The sequence below is a fragment of the Chenopodium album genome, chromosome 7, assembly GCF_948465745.1.
Source record: "Chenopodium album chromosome 7, dcCheAlbu1.1, whole genome shotgun sequence".
Classification (NCBI taxonomy): Eukaryota; Viridiplantae; Streptophyta; class Magnoliopsida; order Caryophyllales; family Amaranthaceae; genus Chenopodium; species Chenopodium album.
In genome coordinates, this window is record NC_137840.1 from 70982086 (window position 1) to 70995742 (window position 13657).

The 13657-nt window shown below is 35.3% G+C and overlaps 2 protein-coding genes across 2 annotated transcripts; both read left to right on the top strand.

Moving 5' to 3' along the window:
* The first annotated feature begins 802 nt into the window (after positions 1 to 802).
* LOC145639392 (uncharacterized) lies at positions 803 to 6999 on the top strand. The gene is made up of 13 exons (XM_081690626.1): positions 803 to 1308; positions 2106 to 2248; positions 2728 to 2844; positions 3331 to 3445; positions 3531 to 3668; positions 4295 to 4390; positions 4490 to 4603; positions 4950 to 5018; positions 5098 to 5168; positions 5243 to 5336; positions 5642 to 5770; positions 5904 to 5993; positions 6689 to 6999. The coding sequence occupies exons 1-13, from the start codon at positions 907 to 909 to the stop codon at positions 6782 to 6784; spliced, it is 1674 nt and encodes a 557-aa protein (XP_081546752.1). The 5' UTR covers positions 803 to 906; the 3' UTR covers positions 6785 to 6999.
* Positions 7000 to 9411: 2412 nt separating this feature from the next.
* Positions 9412 to 10880, top strand: LOC145638327 (peroxidase 9-like). Its single transcript, XM_081689296.1, has 4 exons — positions 9412 to 9687; positions 9780 to 9971; positions 10099 to 10264; positions 10359 to 10880. Exons 1-4 carry the CDS (start codon positions 9412 to 9414, stop codon positions 10772 to 10774), a joined length of 1050 nt encoding a protein of 349 aa, XP_081545422.1. The 3' UTR covers positions 10775 to 10880.
* The last annotated feature ends 2777 nt before the right edge of the window (positions 10881 to 13657 follow it).

A 13657-nucleotide genomic window follows, 5' to 3' on the forward strand; every position in this document is an offset into this window, starting at 1 on the left:
CTATCATGTTATTCATGAAGGATATGTTGGCATAAGATACTTTTGAGAAGATTGTATTACAAAAATTGTATTTGAAACAAATTACTACCTCCGTTAATTTTTATGTGCAACTTTGGAATATTTAATATCTCACAAATAATACCCCAAAGTTGCACATAAAAATTAATAGAGGTAGTACTTAACAGACCGAGACCAACTCTATCATATGGAGACAAACGAAAAACTACTATTTATACTGGGTAGATTTATCAACTTTAAAAGTTAAAAACTAAGTTAAATTAATAAAGGTCACAAATATTTCAATTTACAAATGAGTTAAACTATTTCGACCTAAAAGCTAAAACCCTAGACAAATTTTGCTTATCTTGATATGTTGATAGGTTGATGAAAATCACTTTGCAATTTATGCTATTTCATCCCAATTTCCTTATCAAATACTCAAATTCATTAATATTTATCTCATACTATATATCCCCTCAATTTTAACTGTTTTCCTATAATTGATTTTACTTGAATACTCATAGATTTAAGTCAAGTGAAATTTATGACAAAGAAAATTGGTGGTATCATCTTGTGAGAGTAAAAGTTTTAATTCTCCATGAACATTTATGATATGAGACAATCTTTTAAGAGCGACCTAAAAAAACAGAGAAAAACTTTTAGTGACATAACAATACATAAGTACCACGTATTCCATATAAATATATAATACATCCGTATTTGTTGCTCTTAAAAATTGGGGTAAAATAGAGAAAAAGCAAATAAAATAAAGATTAATACGTAAATCATTTGCTAATTTTATTTCAACCGACCCAAGAGACCAAGACCAAACTCACCAAGTATGAATATCTAAAACACACACAAAAAAAGGTTGCATTATCCATTGCAAAATATAATCAGTAAGAGATGAGTTCAAGCAGCTTCTGTTGGATAATTAGCACCAAAACTTCATCATCTTCATCTTCTTTTCAAAATTCTCAATCCCATTATTTGTGCCCACTTCAATTTCAATCCTTCCCATTTCAAAAATCTACTATAAATTCAAGAAATTGCTTAGAATCCCATCAACATAAGAACCCCAAGAATTTAATTTGTGTGAATTCCCTCCAAATTAATCATGGTGTGGATCAGATTCTCTCCCCTGTTACCCCAGATGAACAAGAAACTGGAGAAATTGAGGAGGTAATTAGTGATTTTGAGGATGATTTTGAAGACCCAGTTCCATTTTCTGTAAATGGAGAGAGTAAGAGGGAACAAGAAGAGGCAGAGGAGGAAGAACGTCGCTTTAAGCTCAGAAATGGAAAGGAGGTCATTCCCTTTTCTTATTCTTTTGTGTATTATACTTTTGATTTGATATTAAATTGAATGTTTTAGTTATGAATTTGATGAGTTGTTTTTGTCCCTTTAGTTCTTTACATATTTTTTATTGTGAATTGGTTTTTGATTTTAGGGGTGTGGAGAGCTTATTTTTGCAGTGTAACATGTGAATAAGGTCTTGGGTGAAACCCAGGCCCTCTTATCGAATCCCGTTTACATTATTGTCTTTGTAGTTTGTAACTTAATAGCCATGGACTATTGAACCATAGCTAATGTAAGAATTATGAGTGTTAATTTTGCCAATTTTATGTAAGTACTAATAGTACGCAACAATGCATCAAGGGTACCATCTGTATGTAGATTTTTTGTGGTGATGCATGGCATAGAACTAGAGAAGGCTGTTTAAGAGGGGGGGGGGGGGGGGGGGTGGTGGTTTGATTGTTAGTTTAATGATCAAATTTAGGGTTCATCATAAACCACCTCTAATAGAACCTTCAAACAAATTAGTAGATAGCAACTCATAAGAGGCATCGCGGTGATGAGGTAATATGATATTATATGCATGTATAGCTTTCTGTTGAGGCTGAGCATAGCTGCATAGGATCACTTTTTTTAATGCTTTAGGTTGTTCTTGTTGGTATGTTAACCATGTAGAAAAGAATACCCAACTTGTTGCTAAGCATTTTTTAGTTTGTATTATACTGTTATTGATTGATTGTTGTCTTATTTATGTGATTGCTTGAGGCTCTTGGGAGAATAAGTTAAGTGACCTAATATTGTAATGTCAGGTTCTTGCTGAAAAAGCTTATCTTGTGGGTGTGGAGCAAAAAGGTGTTAAAGTGGAATCTTTTGGAATAGAAGAATCTCTGAAAGAGTTGGCTCAGCTAGCTGACACAGCAGGTCTTCAGGTTGTTGGCTCTACTTATCAAAAGTGAGTATATGTTGGGTTTGTCGATTGCATAATGTGGTTACGGCCTTGTATGGGCACCTTCTTAGGACTGAATAATTAGGTCATTGGAGATATATATTGTCTGTGCATTTCCTAAACCTTCCAGTCGACATGTTTTGTACCTCTGTGTGTGACTGTCAAAGTTAGGGCAGGGTTGGAGGATTGTATAGGGAGTATTGCATCAAATGACAATATAACCATCTGAATTCAAGTTCAAATCATTGTAGTGAGTTTATTTTGTAGCCGTTGTAACTCCTTGTAAGTGAAAACACTTCTAATTTGAGCCATACTTAGATTACTAATCCCGAAGTGAATGACTTATAAGTTGTCATGTACGCAAGTGTTCATCTTTTATTTAGTTCACATACATCTTCTATCAAATACATATTTTCTTTACTGTTATTTTGTGAGACCTGCTGGCCTGCAGGTTAAATAACATCAATACCTGCTATATGAATTAGGCTTGCTGCTCCAAATCCAAGAACATATATTGGCTCAGGCAAGGTTTCTGAGATCAAGAGTGCAATTCATGCATTTGATGTTGAAACAGTGATATTTGATGATGAGCTTTCACCTGGGTAAGAATGATTTTTTTTTTAAAAAAAATAATTTGAGGAACTGACAATTGGTGTATGTGTGTCGTCTAGCTATTGACTTATAATCATATAAGTTTTAAGTTAATTGTGAGATATATCATAAGCATATGAACTTGTAAATTTGCCATTGAAGGTTTCTGAGGGACATGAGGGTACTTTTAAATGGCAATAACTAGCAGAAGTATTCTGTCAGAATACTCTTATCTCATTATTGCATCGATCTCCTAATCTCTGTATATAAGGTTGGATTACTAAGCTATAATATGGCACATTTCTAACTTATTTCCCAATTGATGGAGTTTATTGAGAGTTGGATTCTTATTGACTAAATTGCTTTCTATAATAAAATAAAAAATAAAAATAAAAAATAATTGTAAATTTGTAATGTCATGGTGGGCATAAACGTTGTTGGTTATGTACTCTTTGTAGTTACGGAGGTACTTGGTCCTGAATGTGAACCTATTGCAGGCAATTGCGTAATTTGGAGAAGGTATTTGGAAAAGATGTTAGAGTCTGTGATAGGACTGCACTTATTCTGGATATTTTCAACCAGAGGGCAGCGACTCATGAAGCTGCTTTACAGGTATATATTTTACTATGCTTAAGTATGAAAAGAAATTATATGGGCATCTGTGCTGATGAGAAAAACTTCAATGCTTCACTCTAAGGTTGCACTGGCTCAAATGGAATATCAATTACCACGGTTGACAAGAATGTGGAGTCATTTAGAGCGTCAAGCGGGAGGGAGGGTGAAAGGTATGGGTGAGAAACAAATTGAAGTGGACAAGCGTATTCTACGAGACCAAGTAAGTGGGATTTTAACAACCACTTCCGAAGTGTTTATATTTTAATGCTTGTGTGAGACTGTGAGTGGAACTTCTAGTCTGGCCTTTTGAGTCGCTTTTGCCCTTTTGCTTCAAGTAATTAATTTGCAATTCATTTAGTGTAAATAAAAACTGAAAAGATGGCAGTGAATTTTGCGTGTAATCTGGTGTCATTTTCCACCTGAATGTTCAAGACTTAAAGGTACATTTATTCCCGTGACCACCTAGAAAGCTAGAACAACCAATTACATTCTCCATAGTACCTCCTTTAGTTCATAACCATATATAGTAAATTACATGATTATACAAGTATAAGTGTATTACTCTTTCTTTGATCTAGCTTTGGATCAGTGGACAAAAATACCATTGATGATTATAACAAGAAAAGGCTTAATAAATTGTCAATGCCTTTGGATCAGTGGACAAAAATACCATTGATGATTATAACAAGAAAAGGCTTAATAAATTGTCAATGCTTCTTGTTCTTGTCCTTTTTTTTTTTTTTTTTTTTTTTTTTTTTCTTTTTTACTTCTATCATCTGTTTTGTCTGGATTCTGAGTTGCTGACCGTATACTTTAATTTTCTTTCTGGCGATCATTTCCTGGTAGATTGGTGTTCTGAAAAAAGAGCTGGAATCTGTTAGGCGTCATCGAAAGCTGTATCGCAATCGTCGTGTTTCAGTGCCTATTCCAGTTGTATCTTTAGTAAGTTGATGCTTACCTTGAAACAACTGTATAAGTATTTAATTCTGAATATCTCTGTTCAGCGATAACAATGAAACTTGTATTTATTGAAAAACTAAGGTAGGATATACAAATGCTGGAAAGAGTACGTTGTTAAATCAATTGACTGGTGCAAACGTGCTTGCTGAGGATCGATTGTTTGCTACACTTGATCCAACAACCAGAAGGGTGCAGGTGAGTGTGTTAGATCTAGGGATTTTCCCTTCCCATTTATTTTCTTTCATCTGAGCAAAAAATGTCAATTATAATTTAGAAGTTTGCACGTTTACTAATTATCTAAATTCTGCATATTGTAATTTGGTTAGTTAACTTCATGTCACTACCAAAGTTGCAATGAACATCAAGTCCTCATTTTTTTTTTTCCAGTTGTTTGAAGATGAAGAACTCTAGCTAACTAGTTTCTTGAGATAATTATTTCAGAAAAGTGCATTTTAGAGTTTATTGTGGTTTTTAGTGAATGAAAGTGAAATCTTATCTTAAGTTGACTTTCTGTGATGTAATATCCTTTTCTTGTTTTTAGATGAAGAATGGGAAGGAATTTCTCTTAACTGATACTGTCGGATTCATTCAAAAGCTACCAACTACACTGGTAAATCCTCTTCCAGCAATGTGATGTATGTTTTGAACTTTGGTTAGTTTGATTAAATTGTCTAAGCTGTTTGTTGCAGGTTGCTGCCTTCAGAGCCACATTGGAGGAAATATCTGAATCATCACTTCTAGTGCATGTGGTGGACATTAGGTATTAATTGATACTCAGGTTTGGAATTAATTCGTCTTTCCCTCATCATCTCATTCAGATGCTTCTGATTTCAGTCACCCTTTGGCCGAGCAACAAATTGATGCCGTGGATAAAGTTCTGTCAGAATTGGATGTGTCGCTAATTCCGATGTTAATTATTTGGAACAAGGTATTGATTGAGATAAGCACTTTAGAATCCGAAAATATGCTGCAATTTTCTCTTCTCCAGTCCATATGTCCTTTAAAGAGATGCAGCAATCTAAATTTTTGTACTAGAACATTCTTAATGAAAGGCTGTCAGTACTCAGTAGCATACTAGCCTCCTTATATATTCATATGAACCAATACAGTTTGAACTTTCCATTTCATAATTACTAGCTTGAAGTTTCATTTCTGAGAATGAAACTTTACTTAATTTACTGCATCTATCTTAGGCTGTATCTGCAGTATAACTTAATTTACTGCTCATATCAGGTTGATAAGGTGAGTGATCCAGAGAAAATTAAGGCAGAAGCAAAGAGACGAGGCAATGTTGTCTGTTTATCTGCTTTGAATGGTGATGGACTTGATGAATTTTGCAACGCCATTCAGGAAAAGCTGAAGGTAGCTTCTATATCAGTACTGTGTAATGCCAATGCATGCTACCATACCTTCTACCCTGATTCCAAAATATATGTACGAAGTTCTATTCACAACTTCAATGCTTTGCTTTAACCAGATCGTGTTTCTGTGACAGGATTCTATGGTGTGGGTTGAAGCACTGGTTCCTTTTGACAAAGGAGAACTTCTCAGTAGCATACATCAAATTGGAATGGTAGAAAGAACTGTGAGTTAATCTCTCCTTGGCCTTTTTTTTTTTTTTTTTTTTTTTTTTTTTTTTTTTTGTGTGTGTGTGTGTGTGCGTGTATTTCAGATAGAAATTTCCTAAACCTGTTGCAAGATTTACATCCCAACTTACCTAAATAATATGTATTAACTGGTGGCTGCTGTAAATTTGGCTATTTGAAATAACACTATGAATTGAACTGGACATTCCTTGTTACACATATTGTCCTGCAATCTTGAGCAGAGTTGTTGAAATTGACACGTTTGTTAATACATGATTTGAATCACCCTCACCCGTTCTAACCTGTACCCTATAATCACATTGTCTATGGTTTGATCTGAATCTAAAATTAACCCAACCCGAAAAATAATTTGTAATTTCATAACAAGCTATGACCATAGTCCTGAACCAACCCAAGTTTGAGCCAAATGATTGTGCTACCAAATTTGATCCAAATGACTTGTTTGCCACCCATGCTTGAATGTTTGAGTCTGTATGAATTGCTTGATCATCCATTTTAAACTTTTTTCCTTGGAAGTTAACATATATGCTGCTCAACAACCGTGTCTCCTGTCGATGCATGTATATCACTGAATCATTTCCTTCTCTTATTTTACCAACTGTGAACATCAGATTCAAAGTAAACAAATGCTGTTTAAGAGTCACAATCTCTTATACATACCCTCTACTTTCAGGATTATACAGAGAATGGAACATTGGTCAAAGCACATGTACCACTTCGCTTAGCAAGGCTCCTTACACCGATGAGACAATTGGTTGCATCACTGTAGATTCAGCAAATACACGGCCTGCCAGATTGTACACAATGATTTCAGGAATATTTTGTTAAACAGAAGCTGTGAATACTGTGATGCTACATTTCGACACTTTAGATCAAGACTCTAGAGCTTGTGTATCTTACTATCTGTACATAGTTCATCTGTAGTGTACATAATACCATACAATCACGCTTCCAATCAATACTAAGCCAACTGTTAGTAACTAATCCCTCTCAAAACTGTTGCTGGCTCGTGCACAAATCTCTCACATTATTATTACTGAATCATACCCTTTTAACCAACTTTGGTCCCCCCTTAGACTTTGTTGTTCTATTATTGTTGGTATTATTAAGTGGTTCTTGTATGTTTTGCTGCATGATATCACTTGGTAACTCTGAAGAATCAAGATTGTTGTTGAATAAGTCAACGCGTAAACACTGAAAGTTTACTTGTGCAGCAAATTTCAACGATCAGTTACTTGTGAAAGCTTTTGTGGGATTTTGCTATGCTATTTAGATAATCTAGCCATGTGAGATGACATACATGGGGTTGAAAACTTGAAAGTTGTTAACACTTGACTGAGAAGTGATAGTAAATTGTCCGCGAGGGCACAAAAGTAAATTCGTACTCCATATGACTTTATTAAATTTCTAGTGTATACTACATATTATTTCTTGACCCTCTCGTAAATATTTTTTTTAGATCCGCCACTACTTCATTGGTCCATATGGTGCCCATTATGATGTATACAATTTCTTTTTTTTTTTTTTTTTGATATATTGTATACAATTTCTTATACTTAACTTTTTCTAACCAATTGTTTTGCTCCCTTGATTAAAGGCTATGCATGCATTATATGATTAGCTTGTTTCGTGTAAAGTTGCTGCTTTATCATGCACGTATAGTAGCAATTGACTTTCCAACTCTTAACATTGAACAAGTTCTATGCCCTTTATTTTGACTCAAAAGAGGAAGAATGACGAGTTTTTCTTCCAAATCTCTCCTAAAGATTAAGCATGATGCACGAGTAATGCTAATAACTAATAAGCTTCTCAACCTAATACACACCACAATGACATTATTGCATCTAATTCGCAACTCGGTTGGCTTCTCTATAACAATGCATGAAGAAAACCTCCCAATCTGATAAATTGATCAACTTCACTCAATGGTTAATTACGCGAACACGCTCCCTGATGTAGCTACTTGCTAGTACGTGCTAGTATTGAATATGGACTATATGGTAATACAAATCTCTTATTTTCCTAAAAACAACCCAAATTAAATGCAATCGTCTTGGATTGAGTTAAAAATACTTCCATATGTTGACAATATTGTGAAGCTATGTGAAATTATATCCCGTATCTTCATATTTAACCATTAACCCAAGACCTTAGTGATCCAACTTGATGAATTATGATTCTATATGGTTGTCTTTGGCTAAACTAAGATCAAAGTTCAAAAGTAGTAGCCTCATAATCAGTTCACTAAACACATCACTAGAGCAGGTGAAAGTTGTCCACTAATTATGCAATAATCAAGCAATCATTATCTTATCCAACATTCCAGCTACTACATTATAAATATATAGCCTACAATATTAAGCTAACCCAATAATAGGCTACTTTTTACTTAATTTGTGTTGTCATTTATTTTAAAGAAGATTATGTTGCCTTAACTCTAAAGCAATTTATTCTGTTACATCTTTTTTTTTTTTTTTTTCATAGGTATTCTGTTACATGCTACTCCCTAATTATTATTGCTGCAATGAAAACAAAATATTTACACTTTTAAAAACGCGGAAATGACTTTAAAAAATAAAATAAAAATAATAAAGTCAAAAGCTTAATTTTATAGGGTCTTTTTGTCCTTATAATTTGCTTCTTACTTGAAGGGCTCATAGAGACGTTAATTATCTTATGTGCATAACCAGCACATAATTTGTAGTTTTATAATTGAAATAGAAAATACGTATCAATCATCACCTTACTGCACTAAAAACAATTTGACCCTATAAAATTTATCGGCACATGTACAACAAAAAGATGTCTGAAAAAATTGTCACCTCTCGGTTTAAAGTATGAATCTTTCATGTACAACTTGTTGAACTAAATTTTAAAAAAAAATCTCATGTAATATAAAGGAGAAAAACATATTGAATGCAATTATTTTGAAGGATATTCTTGTAATTCATGTTATTAAGGGGTTTGAAACAAAACTAATCCCTAACAAAGAAATTACATACTACGGAGTACTATACTAGTAATCTAGGCAAGTTAAACTAAAATAATTAAGCAAAGAGAAAAGGTTAGGAAATTGGAATCAAAGATACTAACTTTAGTGTATAATTTATATAATGTCGTAATACTTCCAAAAATGTTTCATAGAGCAGGTAAAACTAGAGCGCTAACATTAGTACCCTAAATGGAGCAGAGGAACCACTTTGATATAGTCATATAAACAAAGTCATGTATCAATTTAGGAAATCTTGAGTTTAGTGGTTAGTTGTTTCTTCATAATTTCACCACATTTTTAGTCTATAAATACTAACCAATTTTGTACCCTTAGAATCAACAATTCCAAACTCAAAAATCTTAGTTAAGTTTGATCAACACTTATCATATAACACACATACATACATGGCTTCAAAAATGCACCTAGTGTTTTTGGCTTTCCTTTCATTGATACCGCCTTTTATGGTTGCTCAAGCAGACCCCGGTTATAGCTATGGGTACGGCTTTGGATGGGGTAGTGGTGGTGGGAACGACTATAGCTCGTTGTCTCCATACTTCTATGACTTCTCTTGCCCTCAAGCTAACAACATTATTGCTTCGGTCTTAGAGAATGCTGTTGCACAAGACCCTCGGATGGCTGCTTCTTTGCTTAGGCTTCATTTTCATGACTGCTTTGTTCAGGTTTTTACATTTTTATTTTTGTTGGTTAATAAGTTATTTTTTGTAGTGTATGATCGATGTAAGTAATATGGTTGTGAACTTGTTTACTACAGGGGTGTGATGCTTCTATACTGCTAGATGATAGCGCGACATTTGTAAGTGAGAAAAAGGCTAAACCAAATCTAAATTCCTTGAGAGGTTTTACTGTCATTGATGAAATTAAAGCCAGGTTAGAAGAAGCATGCCCTGAAACTGTCTCTTGTGCTGATATCTTGGCCTTGGTAGCTCGCGCCGCCAGTGTCTTGGTAAGCCCCTCCCTTATAAAACAGTACAAACAATATGCCTTATAACAAGCTAAATGTACCTTTTAAGTTCATATGGTATGTTATATTTCATGAACTTATAAAAAAATAATCGACTTTGGATCAACAGAGTGGAGGACCTAATTGGGAAGTCCCATTAGGAAGAAGGGACTCAAAAGCAGCAAACATGCTACTTGCAAATGCAACAATTCCTCCTCCTATTCTTACAGCCCAAAAGCTCATTGCATCATTTCAACAACAAGGCCTAGATGAAGTTGATCTTGTCGCGCTCTCAGGTAAGAGCTTCACATCTACAAATAATCATACTCCCTCTGTCCACAGATAATCTTCACAGTTACTTAAAATTTCGTCTCCTCTTAAATTCACTAGGAGCACATACTATTGGGGTGGCGAGGTGTACAAGTTTTAAGCAAAGGTTGTATAGCCAAAATGGTAACAATCAACAACCAGATTTGAGCCTCGAAAAGGCTTACTTAAATGAATTAAAGTCAGTTTGTCCTTCATCAGGGGGTGACAACAACATAACTCCATTGGATTATGCATCTCCAAAGACCTTTGATAACACTTACTATAAACTTATCTTGGGAGGCAGGGGACTTTTGTTCACGGATCAACAACTTTATTCAGGAAATTACGCGAATTTAGCTCAGTTGGTCAAGTCTTATGCTGAAGATGAAGGGTTGTTCTTTGATCAATTTGCTAAGTCCATGGTTAAGATGGGAAAGATTAGCCCTCTTTTAGGGTCTAATGGTGAAGTTAGGAAGTATTGTCGTCGCCCTAATTAATTAATTTAAGTACTTTTACCTCTTTAAGTAGGATGATTATTGGGTTTAATTTGTGATTTATTGGGTTCTTGTCAAGTTGTGAATCCGTATTAAGGTTTGATTATTCATGGTTATTATGTTGGATTTATTTTTACAAAATTGTTGGTAATTTGTAAGGTTGATGTTGTAATCCCTGTAATAATGAAATTCTTATGCAAAATAGTAAGGGTTTAAGGGAAATATGCATTGTGTTAAGATTTATGCAATTGATCAATTATAACTTCTTCAATTATTTTTTGTATAGCTTAAATCAATCGCTTTAAAAAAAATGTTAGGATTAAGATTCAAACCTAACAACTTTAACATAGATCTTATTACTCTATTACCAACTGACATGAACTATGACACACTTAACATAAATAATTGCAAAGTATAATACATGACCAAAACCAAGGGGGAGGCCATGTCCCACGCCAGCCCCCATTGATTCCGCCACTGGCTTAATTAGTAGCATGTTGTTCCTTTGAATTTTAATAATATTATAGATTACGAAGTATTATATATTAAACTTTATTACTCGTAATTTAATATATTGTAGTTATTTGAATAAATTAACTTGTCTCTTAGTTTTAAAATAAATAAATAAATAATTAAAAAAAAAAAAAAAAATTGTACCTTCTTCTAATACTTATACGGGTTAAATATAAATATTGACTTACTACTAATCACGTATTAATGACCAAGTTTTAAGGGTAACGAAGGATAATATTATCTGTTTAGGGATTGCATCCTTACAAAAATGGGTAGATAAAGAAAAACGTCCTTTTAGATTAAACAAGATTATGCTTTAATAGCGGATTTTTATGAAGTCCAATTAACACGTGCAATTAAAACATAAAGTCTCCATTGAATTTCTTTAGTTCTTTACCAATTCGCTATCAAGATACACTCGCAAGGAGTGGGTCGAAAGTAGGGATGGCAATGGATCTGGACCAGATCCGTTTTTTTCACGGATCTGGGTCTTCAAATTTTGGACCCGACGGATTCGGGTCGGATCCGGGTCTTGTTGACAAAAACGGATCTGGATCTGGGTCTGGGCCCTAGACCCGGATCCAGATCCGTGGACCCGTTTTTTAATTTTTCTTATTAAAAAAACTAAAATTGTTTGTTTTTAAATTAAAAATGTTGATAATGTTAGTAATGATAAAGATTAAGAGATGAATTTTGGATGCTCATATTATACAACGTAAGTTTGAAATATATTTTTTGACCCGAACATTACATTTATTGCAAAAAATTAGGCAAAATATATGAACCCGTTTTGGACCCTTATCCGGACCCGGATCCATTGGACCCCATGGATCCGGATCCGGGTCTTCATTTTCTAGACCCGACAGATCCGGGTCTTCATTTTCTAGACCCGACGGATCCGGGTCGGATCTGGATCCTATATACAAAAACGAATCTTGATCCGGGTCCATCTGGACCCGGTCCAGATCCGACCCGTTGCCATCCCTAGTCGAAAGTATACCATATTAACAATTTCACTTTTTAATTTTATTATGGAAAATTTCACATTTGCTACCAGCGAAAGGACCCTAAATCACATTTGCTACCGGTTTAAATTTTTATTTTATATTACTACCACCTAAATCACCATTTTTTAAAAATCACTACCACTTAACACTTTCCGTTAGTGACATCAACCACCCTCACTGCCATCCCTCCCTCCTCGGACACCCTCACTACCTCCCCGTTTGCCACCTTCGACCGCCATGACTTTTTTTTTAAACCCAGCAACCTCCCTTCCCCCCGTCGGCGTCGGTGACAGCCCCACCACCTTCCCTTATCCCTTCCTCGCTGCCCCCACCCCCACCCTTAAACACCAACCCCGACACCACCCTTCCCCCCACCCAAAACAGCCAAAACAACCACCCCCAACCCATAAACACCAACCCCGACATCACCCCAACCGGAATCGAGCCGAAAAAGGCCGATTTCCCCTTTTCCCCAACCTGAATCGAAGCTAAAACAACCGATTTCCCCCACCCCAACCTGAATCGAGAAAGGAAACAAAACCCTAACTTCAATTTGGGTGGTTTTGGGGTGGTGGACGAGCGGTTTAAGGTTTGTGAAGGCCGAGAACGGTAGGGGAAAGGGAGGGGGGTCGATTCGGTGGGGGGAACAGGGCTGGCGGGGACGGATTCCGGTGGGGGAAGGGGAAAGGGGTGGTTTTGGTTCGGGGTGGGGGTCGGGCAACGAGAACGGGGAAAGGGAAAGGGCGGTTCGTTTGGCTGCGTAGGGGTGGGGGAAAGGGATGGGGTGGGTACGCGCCGGCGCCGACCGAAGCTCTGGGCGTCGGCCGCCGGCAGGGGGGAGGGCAAGGTGGTGGTAGTTGAGGGGAGGGGTGGCAGGGTATGGGGGAGGGTGGTTTATATATATTTTTTTATTTTTTTATTAATTTTTTATATTTTAATTAATTTTTTATTATTTTTTTAATAAACTTAACGGAAATCCTAACGGATTCCGTTAAGTGGTAGTGATTTTAAAAAAATGGTGATTTAGGTGGTAGTAATATAAAATAAAATATTAAAGCGGTAGCAAATGTGATTTAGGGTCCTTTCGCTGGTAGCAAATGTGAAATTTTCCTTTTATTATTAAGAAATTTACTCTTACTATTCGTACGTTATTCGGCAATATGTAATAGCAATTTGTTTGACTAAACTACTCATGCACCAATAAATAACCTTAATTAAGTCTATATTTTGGTTTATAATGTATACTACGAGTACTAAACTTTATATACATATATTCCTCATTATTGCTTCCTCCTAAAAATAATTGAACAATTCCTTATAATGATTCATGTTCGTCGACTGCAAATTATTTTGAGATTAAAATTTT